Source organism: Hemiscyllium ocellatum, chromosome 1 (genome assembly GCF_020745735.1).
Source record: "Hemiscyllium ocellatum isolate sHemOce1 chromosome 1, sHemOce1.pat.X.cur, whole genome shotgun sequence".
In the NCBI taxonomy this organism is placed as follows: Eukaryota; Metazoa; Chordata; class Chondrichthyes; order Orectolobiformes; family Hemiscylliidae; genus Hemiscyllium; species Hemiscyllium ocellatum.
The window spans coordinates 44810529-44832819 of record NC_083401.1 but is presented as its reverse complement, the minus strand read 5'-3'; the positions used below and the strand labels follow the sequence as shown (position 1 = coordinate 44832819).

Below are 22291 nucleotides of genomic sequence, written 5' to 3'. Positions count from 1 at the left end.
GACTCAATGGTCCAAATGGCCTAATGTTGCTCTTATGTTCAATGTTCTTATGATCTTACTTAAAACATATAAACATTTTTATGCTCAGAGCAGAAATGTTACATTAACTGTTTGGCAGCAGTGAAAACATTGGCGAATGTATTTATAATGCCATTCAGCATTAAATAACCCTCTTTCACATAGTTAATTTAACATAGAACAGCAGAAGCAACATGCTAAATATTTCTTACAAACCCAATAAAACATCTGATATCTATCCACAGTTAATTAATGAGCAGATTAAATATGTACAAAAAAACAAACCACAGTGGAGGCTGATTATCTGACACAGAAAGAGATAACATGGGGAAACTCAGCAGATCAGGCAGAAATCACAAAGGGAACCAGAATTAATGTTTCAGGTCAATGACCTTTCATCTGACATGCTGAATATTTCCAGACACTATTATCAAGCAATGTTACCAACTTGTAATCAAAGGAACAACTGAAAGATCTTCTGGTTAACTAAATGTAAGGGTTTAAATCCCTCTTACGTTACACTCCCTTAGACAGGCCAGAATCAAATTGAAGGCAGAATCATTTTGAAAGCCCAATGGCTTTAAACTCTCCCTCATAACTTTTAAAAGAATTCATTCATAGGATGTGAGTGTCACTGGCTGGCCAGCATTTATTGTCCATCGCTATTTGCCTTGAGAAAGTGGTGATGAGCTGCCTTCTTGAACTGCTGCAGTCAAGCTACTATGGCCAAGATTTTGACCCAGCAACAGTGAAGGAAAGGTGATATATTTCCAAGTCACGATGGTGAGTGGCTTGGAGAGGAACTTGGAGGTAGTGGTGTTCCCAGGTATCTACAACCCTAGTCCCTCTACATGGAAGTAGTCAACCATCTGGAGATTCTGTCTGAGGATCCTTAGTGAATTTCTGCAGTTCATCTTATGGATAGTATACCCTGCTGCTACCGAGTGTTAGTGGTGGAGGGAATGGATGTTTGTGGATGTAGTGCCGATCAAGTGGGTTGCTTTGCCTTGAATGATGTCAAGCTTCTTGGGTGTTGTTGGAGCTGTACTCATCCAGGTAAGTGGGAAGTATACCATCACACTCCTGACTCATTTCTTGTTAATGATGGACAGGCTTTGGGGAATCAAGGAATACCACAGTATTCCTAGCCTTTGATCTTTTGTTGTGGCTATTGTGCTTCTGTGCTCAAATTTCTGGTCAATGGTAACCCCAAAGATGTTGGTAGCCAGGGGGAATTCAGTGATGGTAATACCATTGAATTTCAAGGAACAGAGGTTAGATTGTTTCTTATTGGAAATGGTAATAGTCTGGCATTTTTGCAATGCAAATGTTACTTGCCACTAGTCAGCCCAACCTTGGATATTGTCCAAATCTTGTTCCATTTGAATATGGACTGTTTCAGTATCAGAGATGTCCCAAATGGTGCTGAACATTGTGCAACCATTGGTGAACATCCCCACTTATGACCTTATGATGGAGGGAAGGCCATTGATGGAGCAACTGAAGATGGTTGGACCTTGGAAATTATCCTGAGGAATTCCTGCAGAGATGACCTGGACTGACTTCCTCCAACCAGAGCCACCTTCCTGTGTGCCAGGTATGATTCCAAGCAGTGGAAAGTTTGCCCCTGATACCCATTTATTCCGGTTTTGCTAGGACTCCTGAGGCCACATTTGGTCAATGTGGCTGCAGTCAAAAGTTGTTAGAATTTAAATTAAATAAAAAACCTGGGATTAAGATTCTAGTCACATCCATGAAAACACTGCTGAATATTGGAAAAACCCAACTGGTTCACTAGTATTTTTTAGGAGGGAAATCTGCCATTCGTACCTGGTCTGGCTTACATGTGGCTATAGACCAACAATGTGGTTGCATCTCTTCTGCCCTCAGGGCAAATAGGGATGGGTATTAATACTGACCAGTGATGAATACAAAAAGTGTTCTCACCTCACCTCTGAAATTCAGCTCTTTTGTCCATGTTTGAACCAAGGCTATAATGAGGTCAGGAGCTGAGTGGCCCTGGCAGAACCCAGGGTGTCACTGAGCAGGGTGTTATTGCCAAGCAAGCATTGCTTGATAGCACTGTTGATGATGCCTTCCATCACTTTACTGATGAGCAAGAGTAGACTGATGGGGCAATAATTGTTCGGGTTGGATTTGTCCTGCTTTTTTTGTAGGACATACCTGGGTAATTTTCCATATTGTCGGGTAATTGTCAGTGTTGTAACTGTACTGCAGGAACTTGGCTAGGGGCACGGCAAGTTCTGGAGCACAAGTCTTCAGTACTATTAGTACTGAAGTGGTATGTTTTTCCTCTCTTTGAATAAAAAATGTATTTACCAAACTTTTTTTCATCAAGGCACAGCCTCTTTAAATAGAATATAATTATACCAGCAGGAGGAAAGTAAGTCAGTTGTTGATTAGAGTATGAAAAAAACTGAAGAAATTTACAGAGCGGAATATTACTGGGGAGGGGATGTATTCTTTACTCCACAACCTCGGCTTGGTGTTACAAACTGTTATAAAGGCTGCTGCTAGCCTTTCAGTGATAACCCACTGGGCTCTGCCTAAATGAGGGAATTATGAGACCATCATCCCATGGAGAAAGAAATCCTGACCCCAACAACTTCGGCCTAATCTGATTGGCTGGCAGTTGAATATTACTAGCAGTGCCAGCATTCACTGGGTGCCAAGCAGTTCTAAGGAAGTATAAAATGGGGCGAACATCTTTGGGGCAGGCAGGTCCAATTGGCACCAGGCACAACCTCCAAAAGCAGGTAAGCTTCATGTTTTGCTTCTCTCAGCTGAGATGGTAAGGCAGAGGGATGAGTTCCTTCAGTATGCCTTCCCTGGCCATATAGAGTCAAACTCCAGTGCTTGTTTGTTTCTTTCTTTACATGATTCAGTGTCTATGTATCTATATAAAGGTATTTTTATCCACAAAGTATATTTTTGAAATAAAGAAAACGGTATTGTTATGAGGGCAGTGAAACCCTGCTCCCAAAGGCCTCAAACGTTCCAAGGGCAAGAGAACTAGTCAATGTCTTAGTCAAACACCATATAACTGGGGAGATGATTTGGTATTGGATGGGGGTTGCAGTGGCCTACCCTCTCCCGCTCTATTTTACATCATATTCCTCCCTCCCACCACAAACTGCAAATATATTGGTGCTGGGGTTGAGATGTGGTTGCATGTTGATTAACAGCATATACAGAATTACCTTTCCTGCCCCGCTGTATCCCATAGTTGGAGATGGATTCTAAAAGGTTTGTCTGTTTTACCATTCACTCCTCCAACACGGTGCTCCTAAACAAAAGAATGCAATTTTATTAGTGATGCTGCCTGCAAGTGGTGGATTGTCACAAAGGATTAATATTATCAGATTTATTAGTTCCATTCCTTACAGATTTCGCAGTAAAGAGGCAATGTTACTGTCGCAGAGAGTTCCTTTTGTCTACTTTTACATTTACATTGATAAACAGGGTATACACTGTAGACCCAGAAAAACATTCTGGGTTCTTGATTGCACCCAGACCCCACACATTAGATACTCCCCCCACCCAAAACACACACACACACACACACACCCCCCCTTACACTCACAAACACCTCGTTCATATGGTTGTCCAGCGTGGTTCATTTCCAGTCCCATCCCCACTGGCAAATTGTCTTGGGATGCCCCTTTTGAGCCTACAGCTTGTCAGACATGGGCTAATAAGACATGACCAAGATGGTTCAGTCTTCTAGCTATATGATTAAATTCATGACATCTTGATAAAAATTCCCAGCAGATTACAGAAACAAATCAAATCAATTCCCATTCTTTTATGATACAGTAATTTGAAGAACTTTCTCTGCCTTAAAAGATATTACTTTTTAAAATAAATTGGAAACCCTGGAATGAGATCACAGGATTTTATATTTCTATCATGTTTCAAGTGGCTCAACACCATCTATTTCTATAGCACTTCATCCACCAGTTAAACACTCACTCTCCCACCACCAGTGTGCAGTATCTACAAGGTGTAGCAACTTGGTAAATCTCCTTCAACTGCACCATCCAAACCACCATAAAACTCTACATCTACAAGAACAACGGTGGCAAATGTATAAGAATACCAGCACCTGCAATTTCTTCTCCAAGCCATACACCATCCTACAAAAAAGAAATTTCAATTCATAAAATTTTTCATTGAGAAGATAATGACCAGCTTGGGTTGGATTTTCAATATTGAGAGACAAGATGGGACATAGTTTCAATAGAAAATATCCTTCACTCTCCCCTTTATTTAATGTTAACCAGTACATTTTGAGGTGTTATGTTTGATGATGGCTATCCTCAGGTTTCTTTACAGTATCATTGTGATCTGTTATTTTGGTTCTCCATGATAGACTGTCTCCTATGGGAAGTTATAGACAGTTTGCACTGGTAAGAATGTTGGTCAAAAGTCACACAAGCCAGATGGATTCAATGCCGGCTGGTTTGATGCCAGTTTAGAAATTCCCAACATTCACTAAATTACTGTTGATACACGGAATCCCTCAGGGAGCCACTGCCTTCTAGCTTTTGAACACAAAGGAAAGTCAGCGTCGAAGGATGTTCACTGGTTCAAACATGTCAAAATAAAAACATGTTCTACCAGGTCATGGAGGAAGTTTAAGCTCAAAAAACAGAATGGGCAAAGAGTAAAGAAGCACCTTCCATTAGAATATTATCCTTCCTTCACGTTTCCTGTGGAAAACAAAGTTGTAGTTAAATACTTAATTAAAGTTCACTGTGGGTCTAAACCTGGCACAGTCAAGGACACTGATGAAGAGTCACCTAAACTCATGGAAACTGTCTGACCTGCTGTGATCTCCAGCATTTGTTTTTTTTTACAGCACAGATTCCAGCATCTTCAGTAATTTGCTCCTACATTGTGTTTAATCGACTGCCATGTCTCTTCGAGGAATGTCTACCCTGAAGAGGTTTTGCTCTTCCCTCCAGCAGGAATCCATGTCATCTCTTTTACCGTGTACATCTTTGTTGCACAGACCCAATTAAGGGTCATCCAGACTCGAACCGTTAGCAAGCTCTCTCTCCATGGATGCTACCTGAGTTGCTGTGATCTCCAATATTTGTTGCTTACCATCAAAGGCATTGCCTGATTTGAATGGGATGCGTTGTGATTAGATTCTTCACATGTGGGATCAAAATTATGCACATCCCACATCAGGCTTAGGATACAGTCAAATGCAACAAGACATCATCTCAATGGGGAGGAGTGTTTGAGATGGAAAGGCATCTCACTTAGTATCAATTTATTATACTTATCCTTTCATGGATGTGGGCATTGTTGGTTGGCCAGCATTCCTTGCCTAAAACTAATTATCTTTAAGGAGATAGTGGTGAGCAACCTTCTTGAATCCTTGTACTTTATCTGATAGGTATATCCACAGTGCTACTTGGAAGGAAGCTCCAGGATTTTGATTGAGCAATAAGGAAGAATTGGGATATCATTCCAAATCAAGACAGCATGTAATTTGGAGGGAAATTAACAAGTGATGGTCTTCCACACTTCTGCTGACTTTCACCTTCTAAGTGGAAGACATTTAGAAGGAGGAATCTACCAGAGGATGTTTGGTGACTTACTACTATGCACTTAGTTGACGTTACACTCTGTTACTACAGTGTGTTGATGTTGAAAGGAGTGAATATTGATGCTGGTGATATGTTACAAATCAAGTAGACTTCTTACAATAATATACAATAACACAATACAATGCAGCCCATCAAACCTGCACCAAATCCTAATTCTATTTAAACCTGCTACATATTGCCCATATGTGGTTTCTATCCCTCTGTTCGCCTCCCATTCATCTATATATCAAGATATGCCTTAACTTGTCTGCTTCCACCACCTCCACTGGCAAAACATTCCATGCACCCACCCTCTGAAAAAAAACCTTTCCCTGCCCTTCTTCCCTAAATTTTCCCCCTCTCACCTTAAACCTGTATGCTCTTGTAGTTGACCTTTCCACCCTGGGGAAAAGCCTCTGAGTATCCACTTTATGCTTCTTATAACCTTGTAGACTTCTATCAGTTCACCCCCCTCAGTCTTTCCAGTCATCCTAGAATTTTGTTTGAGCTGCATTCATCCAGACAAGTGGAGGGTTTCTGATCACACTCTGATTTGTGCCTTCTAGTTGATGTAGAGGTTTTGGGGAGTGGGGAGTTGTGTCATTTATCTCACATTTCTCAGTCTCTCACATGCTCTTGCAGCCATACTACTTATATGTTTGATGCAGTTCAGTTTTTGGTCAATGCTGAGCTTAAGGCTGTTGACACTGAGGGATTCAAAGTGAATGGTTTTTCCTTGATGGAGATAGTCATTGACTAGCAACTGTGTGTTGCAAATGTTACTTGCCACTTATCAGCCCAAACCTAGTTTCTATAGCTTCAATCATAAGAGCATTGATATATTAGCTTAATTCTCTGATTAATTTAATCTTTCATTATACAAATCACCTCAGAGATCCCACTTGGCCAGAAAGTACTTTGCAATAAGTGGAAACCGACAATATCTTAACAATGATATCTGCCATTTGAAAACTGTGACATTTCCCCACAAAACATTCAAATAATGGACAGAAAATTACTTCTACAAGTACTCTTTTGAAGCAAATTTAATTTTGTGTAAGTCTTTTCCTCTTTAGATTAAATTCCCTACAGTGTGGAAACAGGCCCTTCAGCCCAACCCGACCCTCCGAAGAGTAACCCACCCTCCCCTCTGACAAATGCACCTAACACTATGGACAATTTACATAGCCAATTCACCTGGCCTGCACATCTTTGGAATGTGGGAGGAAACCAAAGTATCCCCACACAGACATGGGGAGAATGTGAAAACTCCACACAGACAGTCACCCAAGGCTGGAAGCAAACCAGGGACCCTGGCACTGTGAGGCAGCAGTGCTAACCACTGAGCTACCTTGCTGCTCCTAGCTTATCTCTGGGAATTAGGTTTCAGCTAGAATGGTTAAAACAATAGGAAAGTACTCACCAGTCTCTTTTCTCGAAAATCAATTCCCACTGTAGTGACAAACTTGGGGTTGAATTTATTCTCTGTGTATCTGTACAGAAACGTGGTCTTACCAACTCCTGAGTCTCCAAGAGCCAGGAGCTTGATCAGATAATCATAGTCCCCATCAGTCATAGTGCTATTCACGCTGATGCTGTAAAAAAGTTGAAAAAGAGCAGAATATGAGAATCAAAATCCTATGAGAGACCATCTTCACTCTTTAACTGCAATCTTTATTGTTGGTGACAAAGAAATATTTACATTTCAAATGGTTCCAAACATACAGAACACCTGGGTACTCTAAGCAGCTACTGAGTTTTAATCAAAGTATTTATTAATGTGCATGTAAATCTCAAGAGTCCTGCAGTCTCATTATATTTTTATCCCTGTAAAGTAGAAATGTGTTTCACTTTAAGAACCGAATCTGGTTTGTAACTATAACTTCTTAGAGATGCCAAGTTTGAAACACTTCCAAAGCTTTCCATGATGACTTCCTATGTCTACATTTCTCATGGAAACTATCTCATAAATCTCACATACTATTAGAGCTTCTCACTGCTGAAGGTGCTGCAGTGTATTGCTTCAGTCATCTTCTGGCACTCCTTTTTTTGCAATTAATTTGCTAAGTTCTGTGCTTTTCCATCCCAAGTAGGATTTATGGGTGAACTACAATTCCATCTGTCTGCCCTGGTTCAGTTAGCCCTGGCCCACTGGCCCTACTTGGTTAAAGAATGCATTCCTGCATTCAAGTCAAATGCTTGATTCAATTTCCATCCAATGCGATATTTCAGTGTTGTGGAATACTGAGCTGGGTTTAATCTGGGAATTGGATGCTAATGTGTTTCAGTGGTAGTGTCCCTGTAACTTATCCAGGAGTTCTGGGTTCAAGTTTCACTTGCTGCAAAGATATGTGATAACATTTCTAAGGCAGTTGATTCTGAAATATCTACAAACCAAACTTCTGACCTAAACACATCCTACCAGAAATGTGAAGCTCAAATCAGAGCATTATATTAGAGTCCTAATGTGCCCAGAGGTTAAATATTAAAAACTCAAAGAACTGCGGATGCTGTAACTCATAAACCAAAACAGAAATTGTGAAAAAAAAGCTCAACCGATCTAGCAGCGTCTGTGGAGAGAAATCAGAATTAATGTTTCAGGTCAAGTGACCCTTCCTCAGAATTCAATTGAACTTAAATTGTGTCAGTTTTCGTGTCAAGCAATTCACAATAAAACTTAAAGGGGCAGTGATGGTCAAATATGTGACTTATATGAAGGAGCGAGCATTTATTGGTGGTACCAGTTGTCAGGTGACAAAGTAACAAAGCAGAGACGAACAGATAAAATCATGGCTGCAACTTAACAGTGCAACTACATCCCATTGGTACTTGGTTCCATTTCACATTGCAATCCTTAATCACACCTTTCCATCCAACCTGTCCCCACCATCTCTTCGTCATTCTTTCCCCTTATTAATCTTATGGAGCCTGGGCCAACCTCCTCCGCCCATGACATGCACATCCCTTTAACAGCAAATATACGTGACCCCAGACAACCACTAGTTTTATGGTTTAGCAGTGCCTGCCTGCAGATTTGAAGCATTGTGCCTGTATCACAGCTTCTGTTAGCGCATGGCATAAATTCTGGGGTGAGTTTCCACTGGGAACAATCCGACTTGCCATCCTCACCTGACATAAAGGCTGCTGATTCCCAATTTTCTATATCTCTTAAATCTTTTTCATAGAAATTCATGTCTTGTCTCTCTTCACTTACACTCATTGTAGAAGCTTTTTAAAATGCAATTGTCTGTGAAGCATTAATTAAGAAATCATTAAAGACCATGTCACACCATTAGCAAGGGACAACTTCATGCATGGCATCCCTGGAAACCTGTACCTTGCTAAAATTGGATTGTGTAGCCATCCAAGTATAGTAGATGATATCATCTGACCTTGTCAAAGTCCTGAGGCAATATGCCCACCATCTCACAGATGAAGGGTTGTCAACCATGTTGATTTGGAAAACTATATATGAAAAGCATTCAATTTCAACTGTTTAAAATTATACATGCAGCCTTGACATAGAATTCTTGAGAGTTGACGTTGGTTGTACAAGTACAGTTCCTTTTCTGTGAGGTGTGTCACAATGTTGATACTCCCAATAACTGTGTCTCATAAAGTTTATTTCCTATATCTCAAACTGAGTTTTTGTGCAAGTGATAAGTTCAAAGCCTTTCACAGCTTCAATTAATGGGTATGTGGATCATGAACATAAACTTCCATTAAGATTTACTTTGACTAAAGTAAGTTACGTGTTTACACATGTCTAATGAACATTTCTCTGCTAAACAGTAAGGATATTTCTACAAATGCAATAGATTGAGTGCACTGACAAAAAGCAGATTACTACATTCATTTTTTACTGCTGCATGTACAGTTATTTTTCAAAAAGACACTTTAACTAATGTGTTATTTGTTTTCAAATTGTTGAGTTACTTCCATCTTTCTGTGAGAAACAGAGAATGTATTGAGTTTACAGAGGTTTCTGAAAATGTATCTAGAAGTCAGTCACGACTAATGGTCTCCAAGAGTAAACAGAATGTTATATTCCATAAAGCAGAAAGGTAAATTAAAGCCTTTCTCCTTTCCCAGTAGGTTTTGTACCACACAATGAAAAGATATATTTCATTTCACGAAATCCAACAAAATGAACAGACCTTAATTCACTCACTATAATAACATTGGATCATATGAATTAGTCACAGGAGCAGGGACTTGGACTTTCAAGCTTTGCATTCCTGATGAAGGGCTTATGCCTGAAACACTGACTCTCCTGCTCCTTGGATGCTGCCTGACCTGCTCTGCTTTTGCAGCACCACACTTTTCGACTCTTATAAGACAACCAGATAATAAGGACTACATATACAACACAGCAAGTGTTAAATTAATAAAACTCAGGAATGATGAATTCTTTTGTAAAGACAAGTTTTGCAATCTCTCTACCCAACAGAAGCAGAGAAATACAATGTCAATTACACAATATATACAAACTGTGAATGAAAGAATAATTCATGAGCAATAGGAAGGATGTAATTACAACATAAACTGACCATTTGACCTAACATGTTCAGGCCAGTGCTAATGTTCCAGACAAACATCTTCTGTTGTTACTTGATTTACCCTACCAACATAATCTGTTACTAATCGTCCTTAACTGTGCTTATCACTTTAAATGCATCTATGTTATTGGTTAAAATTCATTCACTGGTATTACTACCTTGGCCAGCATTAATTGCCCTTCTTAATTGACTTTGAGAGAGAATGGTAAACTGCTTTCTTGAATTGCTGAAATCTTTAGGGTGTACGTATGCCACAATGCTGTTCGGCAGTGAGTTCAAATAAATTAAACCAGTGACAGTGAAGGAACAATGACATAATTCCAGGTCAGGACAGTGTTGTGCTTTAAGGGGAATTTGCAAGTCATGATATCTCAATGTATCTACCGCCCTTATTCTCTAGGTTATAGAGTTCTTGGGTGCTCCCAAGCAGCCTGGTTGTGGAGTGAATTTTGAAAGTGGTACCAGTGGCAAAGGAAGGGAATCCTGGAGGTGATGGATGGGTGCCAATTATGCAGCATCGTTGCTCTTGATGGTGTAGGGCCCCTTGCATATTTTTAGAACTACACAGTTCTAGGAAGGTGGATAGCATTTTATCACCCTCCTGGTTTGTGCATTGTTAGATGGGGTATAAGCATTGCAGAAGCAGGAAGTGAGTTACTGATCACAGAATTCTTATCCTTCTTGTCACCAGAGTAGTTATATGGGCTAGGTCCAGTTCAGCTTCTAGTCAGTGGTCCGCCCTATGATATTGACAGTGATTCATTAATGGTGACATCATTGAACGTTAAGGGAAATGGTTGGATTCCGTCTTGTCGGAGATGATCATTGGCTGATATGTTTTTTTAATTCACTCATACAACATGGGATGTTACTGGCTGGCCAGCATCTATTGTCCATCCCTAGTTACCCCTGAAAAGGTTGTGGTGAATTATCTTTTTGAACCACTGCATTCCATGTGTGGTACATAGACCCAAAATGTTTTTAGGGAAGGAATTCCAGGATTTCCTCCCAATGACACTGAAGCAATGTGGTTTGGAGGAGAACTTGCAGGTGGTGGCAACCTCATCTATCAGCTGTTTTTTGTCTTCGAGATGGTAGTGATCATGGGTTTGGAAGGTGCTTACTGAGGATCTCTGGCAATTTTTTGCAGTGTTTCTTTAGATAGTACATGTTGCTGCTACTGAGCATTAATGGTGGAGGGAGTGAATGTTCGTGGATATAGTTGTGAGGTATCTATGTTTTCTGCTTTAGCTACATCTTGCTTGAATAAGTTCCACATTCTAACCACTCACTGCATAAACAGGCTTCTCTGAAATGGATTATTAGCTGCCTATCTTACATTTATTGTCCATAATCCTGGTCTTGCTTGCATCCAAAACTTCATTTTTTTTTTCCATGAACAATCCCTTTGAAAATCTTAAAGATAGCTGTCAAGCCATCCTCTATCTTCTGTTTCCTGGACAAAACAGCCTGTTTAATCTTTCCATGTAGGTCCAACTTCTCATTTTTGGAATCATTCTGGCAAAATATTTTTCTCTTGTGTCTCTATATCCTTTTCACACAAGTAATAATAAGCGTTACTAATAGTTCCAGTGTCCCCAATGTTCAGTGTAAGGACTCACCCAGTAACAAGTAACATTAACATTAACACTGTGGGCGGCACGGTGGCACAGTGGTTAGCACTGCTGCCTCACAGCACCTGTAGACCCGGGTTCAATTCCCGACTCAGGCGACTGACTGTGTGGAGTTTGCACGTTCTCCCCGTGTCTGCGTGGGTTTCCTCCGGGTGCTCCGGTTTCCTCCCACAGTCACAAAGATGTGCAGGTCAGGTGAATTGGCCAAGCAAAATTGCCCGTAGTGTTAGGTAAGGGGTAAATGTAGGGGTATGGGTGGGTTGCGCTTCGGCGGGTCGGTGTGGACTTGTTGGGCCGAAGGGCCTGTTTCCACACTGTAAGTCTAATCTAATCAAATTAACTTCACTTAAGTGCCAATGTGGTCACTAACTTGCACAACTCAGCCAGTTCTTCCTGACCTTTGGTCACCTTCCCATCATTAAATCCCTCCTCAGGTCAGAAAATGAATGGATACCCCATATCAAAACAGCCGCTATAAAAGAAGAGGCTACATGTTCTGTGATGATGTCTCTCCTTCTCACATTTCAATGCCTCGCTACCATCCACAAGGATCTAGTCAACAGAGAGATGGAAAACCCTTTATTTCCTTGAATTGATTCAACTATGATTTATTTCACCATCATCCAAGACAGAGTATTGCAGCCATTGTTTGCTTGCTATTGCAGCCATTGTTGGAGATGATCATTTCTGGGCATCTGTGAACTGAAAGCTATTTGCCACTTCCAGCCCAAGCCTGGATATTGCCGAAGTCTTGATGTAATTGAATATAGCTGAAAATGTGTTGCTGGAAAAGCGCAGCAGGTCAGGCAGCATCCAAGGAGCAGGAGAATCGACGTTTCGGGCATGAGCCCTTCTTCAGGAGCCTTTCCTGAAGAAGGGCTCATGCCCAAAACATCAATTCTCCTGCTCCTTGGATGCTGCCTGACCTGCTGTGCTTTTCCAGCAACACATTTTCAGCTCTGATCTCCAGCATCTGCAATCCTCACTTTCTCCTGTAATTGAATACAAACTGCTTCAGAATCTGTGGAATCACAACTGGTGCTGAACATTGTGCAGCCATCCCCACTTCTGACCTTAGGTTGGAAGATAAGTCATTGATGAAGCAGCTGAAGATGTTTGGGCCTAGGACACTACTCCGAACTACTTGTACTGAGATCTTCTGGAGCTGAGAGGACTGACCTCTAACAGCCATTACTGTTTTCCTTTCTTTTCCCACTAATTCCTATTGACTCCCATTACCACAGCTGCTTGATGCCCTACATGATCAAATGTGACCTTGTCATTAAGGGCCAACACTGTCACTTCCCCTCATGGAGTTCTTTTCTTCTCCAAGATTAAATTAAGGCCAGTGTTCAGATTATTGTTGAGCGAGTCCTGTTTGATTCCTAACATCACTTTACTTATGATGATGGAGCAGTAATTGACTAGGTTGGATTTGCCCTGCTTTCTGTGTACAGGACGTTCCTGGAAAAATTCTACATTTTCGGGTATTCGCCAGTTTTATTGTTGTACTGGTGAGGGATATGGCAATTTCTGCAGCGTACGTCTGCTAACCAGATTCCTGACATATATTTAAGCAAGGTCTACTGACAATGGAAGCAACTTGAAATAAATTCACTGAGCTGATGCCTGGAATGAAGGGGTTGACTGAATCTGGTTAGGACTTTATTCATTAGTGTTGAGAGGAATGAGAGGTGATCTTATTGAAACATGCAAGGTTCTGTGGGGACTTGATAGGGTAACTGTTGAGATGTTTCCCCTCAGGAGATATTTTTAAGCTAGGAGACATAGTTTCAGTATAGGGGGACACTCATTTAAAACTGAGATGCAAAGGAATTTCTTCTCCCAGATATTCGTGAATCTCTGGAATTCTCCACTCCAGTGAGTTGTGGAGGCTGGATCACTGAAATTAATTTAAGAAAATGCAGATAGACTTTTAAAAAACTGCACATTTGAGAGCTATGAGAAGTTGACATGAACGAGGAGTTGAGGCATGGGATAGTTGGCCATGATCTTGTAGAATGGTGGAGTGAATTTGAGGGGTGACTGTCTTATTCCTGCTCCCTTTCCTTACGTTCTTATGAAGATGCTGCATAGATGGAAATTGTTTTTGATGCAATTCCATTGAGATGATGTGGCACAGACAATGAGCAATGACACTCAAACAAACCTAGTCTGCTAGCAAAACCCCACTCGTTCAAACTAGCTTACTTAAATTAAAACAAATTAAAATTGCTCCCAAGCTAAGAGTTAATTATTGAATTAGAAAGAGTATAAGTTATTACCCATGCTTTTCTACTCATGTAATGTAAAACAGATCATCATTATTATGAAAGTTACACAGAGAACTGAAAAATGAAGCATGGCCACTGAATAATTCATGTCATCAGAAACTGATGAAAATGAACATGAAACACATATAGGTTTGTAACACATGCTAACCTGTGTTCTAAAGTAATCCTTCCAAAAAATGGCACGTGAAATCAGTAAGTGAGTAATCTATTACTAAAGAATGCATTTTAACCAAAGGAGGTCTCAATATCAGAGTGCTTTAGAAACCTCACCCTTTCAAAACAAAGATGATCTTATTTCTCTGATCCATGTGGAAAGACTGAAGGGAATTGGACTATGATGGTAGACACCTTAATTTTTTCAATTGCTTCCCATCAGGATCAGGTCAATTGCCATACAGGAATTCCTAAACAGGAGGATCTTCTGGTGTGGGGCTGAGAGTGCTAGTGATAATGAAGGATCACGATCCAAAGATTCTGATTGTAGCTGAAGTGAGAAGCAGGTTATGGTGGGGGAAGAGTTTACCATCAATTTGTTGGGCCTACAGTAAGCGCTACGACAACAGTCCTGTAAAGGTCCTGGGGAATGGTTCAATGATATTTACTTTCTTCCTGCTGCATTGTTTCCTGAGGTTAAAGAAGACCAGCTAACTGTGGTGAAAATTCAGTAATTGTTAAAATGACAGCAGACATCTTTATTAAAATGTACAGCTGACCAATCTTCCTCTTGCTTCTTTTAGAATCAACAATGTGTTAGTCAATCATGAGTAACTAAGCCCCCTTTTTCAAAGAACTAGAGACTGTAAAAATAAACAGCCTTAATGTTTTTGCACAGCAGTTAAACTGAAGGTGATGGTTCAGAGGGTAATGATACCCTCCAGTCCCTCTGGTAGCCACTGCTCATGTAAGGACTCAAGCATACCAGAAATCACCCTGCTCCCTCTTCAGAGATACCAAATGAGAACATAGTTGAGGAAGAGAGACAGGCAAACACCCCTTTCACCACCTGCTACCTGGACTTCTTATTGGCTTCTTGGTCAAACTCAGTAGCAGTCCCATGGTAAAGTCCTCTGATCCACCTTCTTTAAAATCTAGACTGGTGAACTATCACCATCCTGTCAGTAACAAGAAAATACTCAGAGCATCTAAATTATCATAAATTGTAACTGCTTCAACAGAATTGTTGGATTTAACTCAGTCTTGCACCATATTTCCAAATTTTCTTCAAAACAGTGGCTATTGGAACTAAACCCAAAAGTATTACTTACTGAATAAGGGCCCAGAGCCTAGTACAAAAATAAGAGCAAACTGATCATGCTCACAATCGTTAAGTTACAAACATAAAAATCAGGATGTTGTTATCTGAGCTGCTCATACCAATATCTTATCATCACCCTCATAACTGAAATGTATAGGAGGGCATGAACTTGTCATAGATGGACACTAAAAAAATGAAAAGTCAGAGCTTGTCTGTCTGTTCTATCTTAAAACAACATGATACTCCTCAATTACTGATAAGCAACCACTAACCACTAGAAATTAACATTTACAAGTATGGAATATTTTTCATTAAGCTTTTAAATATTGATGGACATTTAAATGTTTAAATATGTTTCATTTGTTTTTTCTCATAGAATACCTATAGTATGGAAGGTCATTCAGCCCATCAAGTCCACACTGACCTCTGAAGAGCAGCCCGCCTCGACTCAGCCCCCACCCCCCACCCCCATCCTATAACTCTGCATTTCCTATGACTAATCCATTTGGCCTGCAAATCCCTGGACACGGTGGGGCAATTTCCATGGCTAATCCATATAATCTGTCCATTTTTGGACTATGGGACGAAACTGGAGCACCCAGAGGAAACCCATGCAGACATGATGGGTTTGAAAGCTCCACACAGACAGATCCCAAGGGTGAAATCAAACCAGTGTGTGGCAGCAGTGCTAATCACTGAGCTACTGCACCACCTACATTCTCTCCTTTCTTTTTATCTAATCTCTCTTTCTCTCTCATGATGTTGCTTTCTGCACATGATTTGCCATTGAATTAAATATCCAACTCTGTCTGGTTCAGACTCTACTGTGCTTAGTATTGATTCCTCACTGTTTGGTTTTACATGGAGGATATACAGTTATTCACCCAGGTCCGAGGTCCCCTGAAGAGGGAGCTGTACTAAATAGCTATTGAATAATAGGTAGAAAAATCCATTAGAAGTCCCTGCACATGTTTGTTCCAAGCTGAAAAATCCTTGCCACAAATTATGAAATGTACTGAAATAAAAACATATGCATAATGGGAAAGTCTGTAGGGGTCAATTATAAAAACACAACCGAACAAATAAGGAGCACGACTGATTATGTTTCTTTTCAACAGCAAAATACTGAGGATACTCGAAATCTGAGGTAAAAATAGGAAATGCCAGAAATACCCAGCAAATAGGGGACTGAAGCAGAGCTAACACTTCCGGTCAATGACCTTTTACATGGTTTTTTTGGAAACATTTTCAGGCATCCTGCAGTCATGCCACGCTAATTAAATGCAGGACGCTTCTGTTTTCCCATGGATCTACAAAAAGTTCCACTAAAGATTGGAACCTTGTTTCTAGTCAAGCGTCACCTTTCAAAACTGATTTTGAACACAGGCCCCTTAGAAAATGAATCTGGGGAGATGGGTTTGAGGGACAAGAAAAGTTATGCTAATATTTTGCATTTGTCGTTAAAGTGAAAATAGTTCGAACCACTCATTAACATAAAGAATATGGAGGAGAAACTAAGTGCCGTCACTATCACTAGAGACAAATTAACAGGACTAAACACAGATAAGTCCCCTTGATCCTGGTTTGCAGGCGAGGATCCTAACAAAGGTAGCTACAGAGAGTCTCAACCAGAGTGGATATGGGGGAACCAGTAAATGTGTTGTATTTGGAATTCCAGAGGCATTTGACAGGTCACCACAGAAAAGGTTAAGTCATAAGTACCCACCGTGTCGGCATGTACAGAGAATTGGCTCATGGGCAGGAAACAGCAAGTGGGGATAGTGGGTTCTTTGTAGAGGGAACGGACCCCACCACCAGAGATATATTTCCCTCCCCTCCCCTATCAGCGTTCTGAAAAGACCACTCCCTCCGTTACTCCCTCGTCAGGTCCACATCCCCCACTAACCCAATCTCCACTCCCGGCACCTTCCCCTGCAACCGCAAGAAATGCAAAACTTGTGCCCACACCTCCCCCCTTACTTCCCTCCAAGGCCCCAAGGGATCCTTCCATATCCGCCACAAATTCACCTGCACCTCCACACACATCATTTACTGCATCCGATGCACCCGATGTGGCCTCCTCTATATTGGGGAGACAGGCCGCCTACTTGCGGAACGTTTCAGAGAACACCTCTGGGACACCCGGACCAACCAACCCAACCACCCCCTGGCTCAATACTTCAACTCCCCGTCCCACTCCACCAAGGACATGTAGGTCCTTGGACTCCTCCATCGCCAGACCACATCAACACGACGGCTGGAGGAAGAGCACCTCATCTTCCGCCTAGGAACCCTCCAACCACAAGGGATGAACTCAGATTTCTCCAGTTTCCTCATTTCCCCTCCCCCCACCTTGTCTCAGTCAAATCCCTCAAACTCAGCACCAGTTTCCTAACCTGCAATCTTCTTCCTGACCTCTCCGCCCCCACCCCCACTCCGGCCTATCACCCTCGCCTTGATCTCCTTCCACCTATTGCATTTCCAACGCCACTCCCTCAAGTCCCTCCTCCCTACCTTTTATCTTAGCCTGCTGGACACACTTTCCTCATTCCTGAAGAAGGGCTCATGCCCGAAATGTCGATTCTCCTGCTCCTTGGATGCTGCCTGACCTGCTGCGCTTTTTCAGCAACACATTTTCAGCATAGTGGGTTCTTTTTCAGGTTAGTGACCTGTGACTAGTGGGTTCCACGGGGCTCAGTGCTGGGACTGCAACTATTTACAATATATATTAATGACTTGGAGGAAGGAAGTGAATGCATTGTAGCCAAATTTGCAGATGACACAAAAATAGGTGGAAAGGCAGGTTTTGAGAGGGATACAAACAGTGTATAGAGAAATATTGATAGGTCGATGATGTTGGTAAATGGAGTATAATTTGGGAAAATGGAAAGTTTTTTCATTTTGGAAGGGAGAACAAAAAAAAGCACAATATTACTTAAAGGGAGAGAAACTGCAGAAAGTTGCAACACAAAGGGACTTATGGGTGTTTGTGCACAAAACACAGAAAGCTAGCACACAGGTAATCAGGAAGGCTAATGGAATGTTGGCCCTCATTTCAAGAGAGTTAGATTAGATTACTTACAGTGTGGAAACAGACCCTTCGGCCCAACAAGTCCACACCGACCCGCAACCCATTCCCCTACATCTAACACTAGGTGCAATTTATCATGGCCAATACACCTAACCTGCACGTTTTTGGGTTATGGGAGGAAACCAGAGCACCCGGAGAAAACCCACGCAGAGAATGTGCAAACTCCACACAGTCGCCTGAGGCGGGAATTGAACCCAGGTCTCTGGCATTGTGAGGCAGCCGAGCTAACCACTGTGCCACCGTGCCGCCCATAAGTTGGAGTATAAGAGTAGGGAAATCTTAACACAACTATACAAAATGCTGGTGAGCCCATACCAGGAGTAATTTGACCAATTTTGGTCCCCTTATTTAAGTAAAGATATTTTGTTCATAGAAGCTGTTCAGAGAAGTTTCACTAATATGATATCTGGAAATGCAGGGATTGTCTTCTGAGAAAAGGCTAAATAGACTGGAACTGTACTCACTGCGATTTAGAAGAACGAGAGATGATGTCATTGAGACATTTGGGACTCTTAAGGGATTTGACAGAGTAAATGCTGAGAGGATATTTCCCCTCATGGGAGTGTCCAGAGGACATAGTCTCAGAGTAAAGGGGCCCCAATTTAAGGCTGAGATGAGGAGAAATTTCTTCTCTCAGAAGGTTGAGAGTTTTTGGAACTCCTTGCCACAGAGAGAGCTGTAGTGATAGTGTATAATTAGGGTAATCGAGGGTTAGAGGAAAAGACAGGAAATTGGACATGAAGAATGCCACCGTGATTCAATATTAAACCACTGCACAGCAGGTGAGAGGAGGTTAAAATAAAGGCTAAACACTGAAGTATACCAATCTTGATATGATGCAAGTATGGCTACCTGTATTTTCAAAATGGCAGGCAGTATTCTCTGTGACTGCCCTATCTTAGTGGAATCAGCCATGAATCTTTCGAATGGCGGAGCAGGCTCAAGGGTCTGAATGGCCTATTCCTGTTCCTATTTCTTATGATCTTCTTATAGTCTTATTAAAAATATCACCAGGTCGATTCATACACCCACTTCTTTCAATCATTTTGGTGTCAATACCAAATTGTATGTGAACTCTGGTGTGACACATACATCCATTTCTTGGCAGGACAGCAGACACTTTAAACTGATGGCTAACTACATTGCCTAGAAACTTTGCCAAGCCTAAAACAAATAAATATTCACAATGAGGCAAACTATTCCTGAATAGTCAAAGGAACTGTGCTCTTAATTAGATCTCTGAAACACTCTGCTTTTAAATCAAAGATACAATCTGATCTCTATGTAACTGAAACTAGGAATTCCAAACTGCGCTACGATCATGCTGATCATTATCAACAAAACAGACAGGGCATATGAAACCTGAACAACTTGACATGGTTTCAATTGTGTCACATTATAAAGTACCATTGGGAGTTTTATAAGAACAATATGTTTTCTGGGAATGTAAGAGATTGAGGGACTGAATTAGAAACATAGAAACTAGAGGATAGATGCAGGAGTTGGCTATTCAGCCCTTCGAGCCTGCATCACCATTCAATGCGATCATGGCTGATAATGCAATCACCGTACCCCTTTTCCACTTTCTCTCCATACCTCTTGATCCCTTTAGCTGCAAGGGCCATGTCCAGCTTCTTCCTGAATAAATCTAATAAACTGGCCCCAACCAGCTTCCTGTGGAAGAGAATTCCACAGATTCACAACTCTGAATAAAGAAATTCTTCCTCTTCTCAGTCCTGATTCTTAGACTGTGATCCTAAATCTGACCTCCCCAGACATCAGGAATATGCTTCCCGCATCTAGCCTGTCCAGTCCTATCAGGACTATATATGTTTCCATGAGATCCAAAGCCCCTCATTCTTCTAAATCCCAGTGAGTACAAGCCCAGTTGATCCAGTCTTTCCTCATATGTCAGTCCTGCCATCCCGGGAATCAGTCTGGTGAACCTTCGCTGGATTCCCTCAATAGCAAGAATATCCTTTCTCAGACTAGGAGACCAAAACTACAGACAGTGCTCAAGATGTGCTGTGAGGAGGATCCGAAGAGGCTTACTAAAAAAATTGCCTACTTCTGCTCCTCATTCTTATGTTCTTATATTTTAGGACTGCAGTTTGTAAGTTAGGGTAAATGAAGGTCAGGTGACTTGTTCTGCAGTTTACCTGCTGGTTAACTGGGCAGTTTGGTTGTTAAGAGATCAAGGAAGACTCTGAGGAAGGTATGAGGTATTTCCACCTTATGCCAATTATCACAACATCTGAATATGACATAAGCAGACTCCAATGCCTCCAAAGTTCCTCAAAGATGTTATAGGGATCAAGTGTTAAACTGTGTTCCTATAAACTATCAATTTACTTCTCAGATGAAAGGGAACCCAGATCAAAAGAAACTAATTGGCATTTTACTTCGATACAAAGCCAATGTATTTCCTGTTGACATGGGAATGGATGTATAGGAAACCACTTTTGCGATTAGGTTACAGGTTTCCTATAAACTATGAGAAATGCATTTAGAAAGTAGTTGGCAGTTCTGTCTTGTGTAGCTTGCAGCCACCTCAGCATTGTACAACAAAAGATAGAAGCTGTCAGAACTGAGCTAAGAAAGGGTTGATTCTATCATTCGCCACACAGAATGCAGATGAATGCTCACCCTCAGATTTAAAACTGAGCTTTTGCAGAAGGAATCTCTAGTGTTACACTCACAGCAAAAAGTAGTTATTGTAATGAGAAGCAGTGCCATCAGGAGTTGAGAATCCTTTTTTTACTGTTTCCTAAACCGTGAACTGCCTTCTCCAGTGACAACATAACATATACCAATAGGTTTTCCATCATGTTAAAATTTTAAATGGAGAATGTCATTTACATCATTTAATGTACAAGTTGTCTCCAAAAATATAATGTTTAGTCAAAGCATATTTTAATCATTTGTCATAGTAGAAGTTTCAAAAATGATGTTTTTTTCTTCTAATTGTTAATTGGCAGCTTGAATTTTTGATTAAAATGTGTTAGTTTTTGTGGAGGTCATAACAAATACTATTAAGTTATAGATTAAATAGCTGAGCAGTATGTTAAATACAAGTTAGAAAATCCTAAAATACAACACAAGTTGTGAATCATATTATTTAAGCATCTGAGTTCACACAACTGAACAGATATGGAGTTTAAGGTCAGGGATTGCCTGGAGCACAGATTTGTGCTATCTCTAAGGTCATCTATTTCTACTTTGGACTTTACCCCTGCTGCTGATACTCCTCATTACCTTTCAATATAACTATGCCACTGCAGTTCTGTCTGCTCTCCCATATTCTACCTTCTGTAAATCTGAACCCAGTTAAAACTCTGCAACACTAACGCACCAAGACCCATTCATCCAAAATCCCTGCGACCTACTTTGATTTTCATTCAAGCAACATCTTGATTTTAAGACTTACATCCTTTTAATTCCCTTCATGGTTTCACCATCTCTATTTCTGTAATCTCCGACTGCTTGTTCAGGGTATTTGTGTGCTATATGTCTGATCTCATCAACATTCCCAGTTTTAAACTCTCAATCATTGGTGTTCATGGTTTCAACTCTCTCAGCCACGATCTGCATTACGCTCCTTCAACCTCCCTTACCCTTATCTAGCTTTTCTGCTTTCTGATATCTTTTTGAAATTGTACTTCATGAAAGGGATGGAATGCAAACAAATTCAATCCAACTCAATTTTACAATCCTCAATTTGTAGCTTTCACATTGAAACAGCAACGGCTAGTTTGGACAGGGGTTAGAAAGAGCTCATGTCCAGTGACATAGTGACCTGAAAGTTTGGTTGATCGACTG

At 40.9% G+C, this 22291-nt stretch overlaps 1 protein-coding gene across 4 annotated transcripts in view; it reads right to left on the bottom strand.

The window, feature by feature from the left end:
- rab27b (RAB27B, member RAS oncogene family) overlaps positions 1–22291 on the bottom strand; it is a 153969-nt gene that overhangs the window by 20691 nt on the left and 110987 nt on the right. For all 4 annotated transcript variants that reach the window (XM_060850683.1, XM_060850746.1, XM_060850899.1 and 1 more), the window contains 2 exons: positions 7063–7234; positions 3240–3325 (listed from right to left, as the gene is read on the bottom strand). In XM_060850683.1, coding sequence (XP_060706666.1) covers positions 3240–3325; positions 7063–7215 — 239 coding nt within the window. In that variant the 5' untranslated portion in view covers positions 7216–7234. The remainder of the gene's footprint in view (positions 1–3239; positions 3326–7062; positions 7235–22291) is intronic.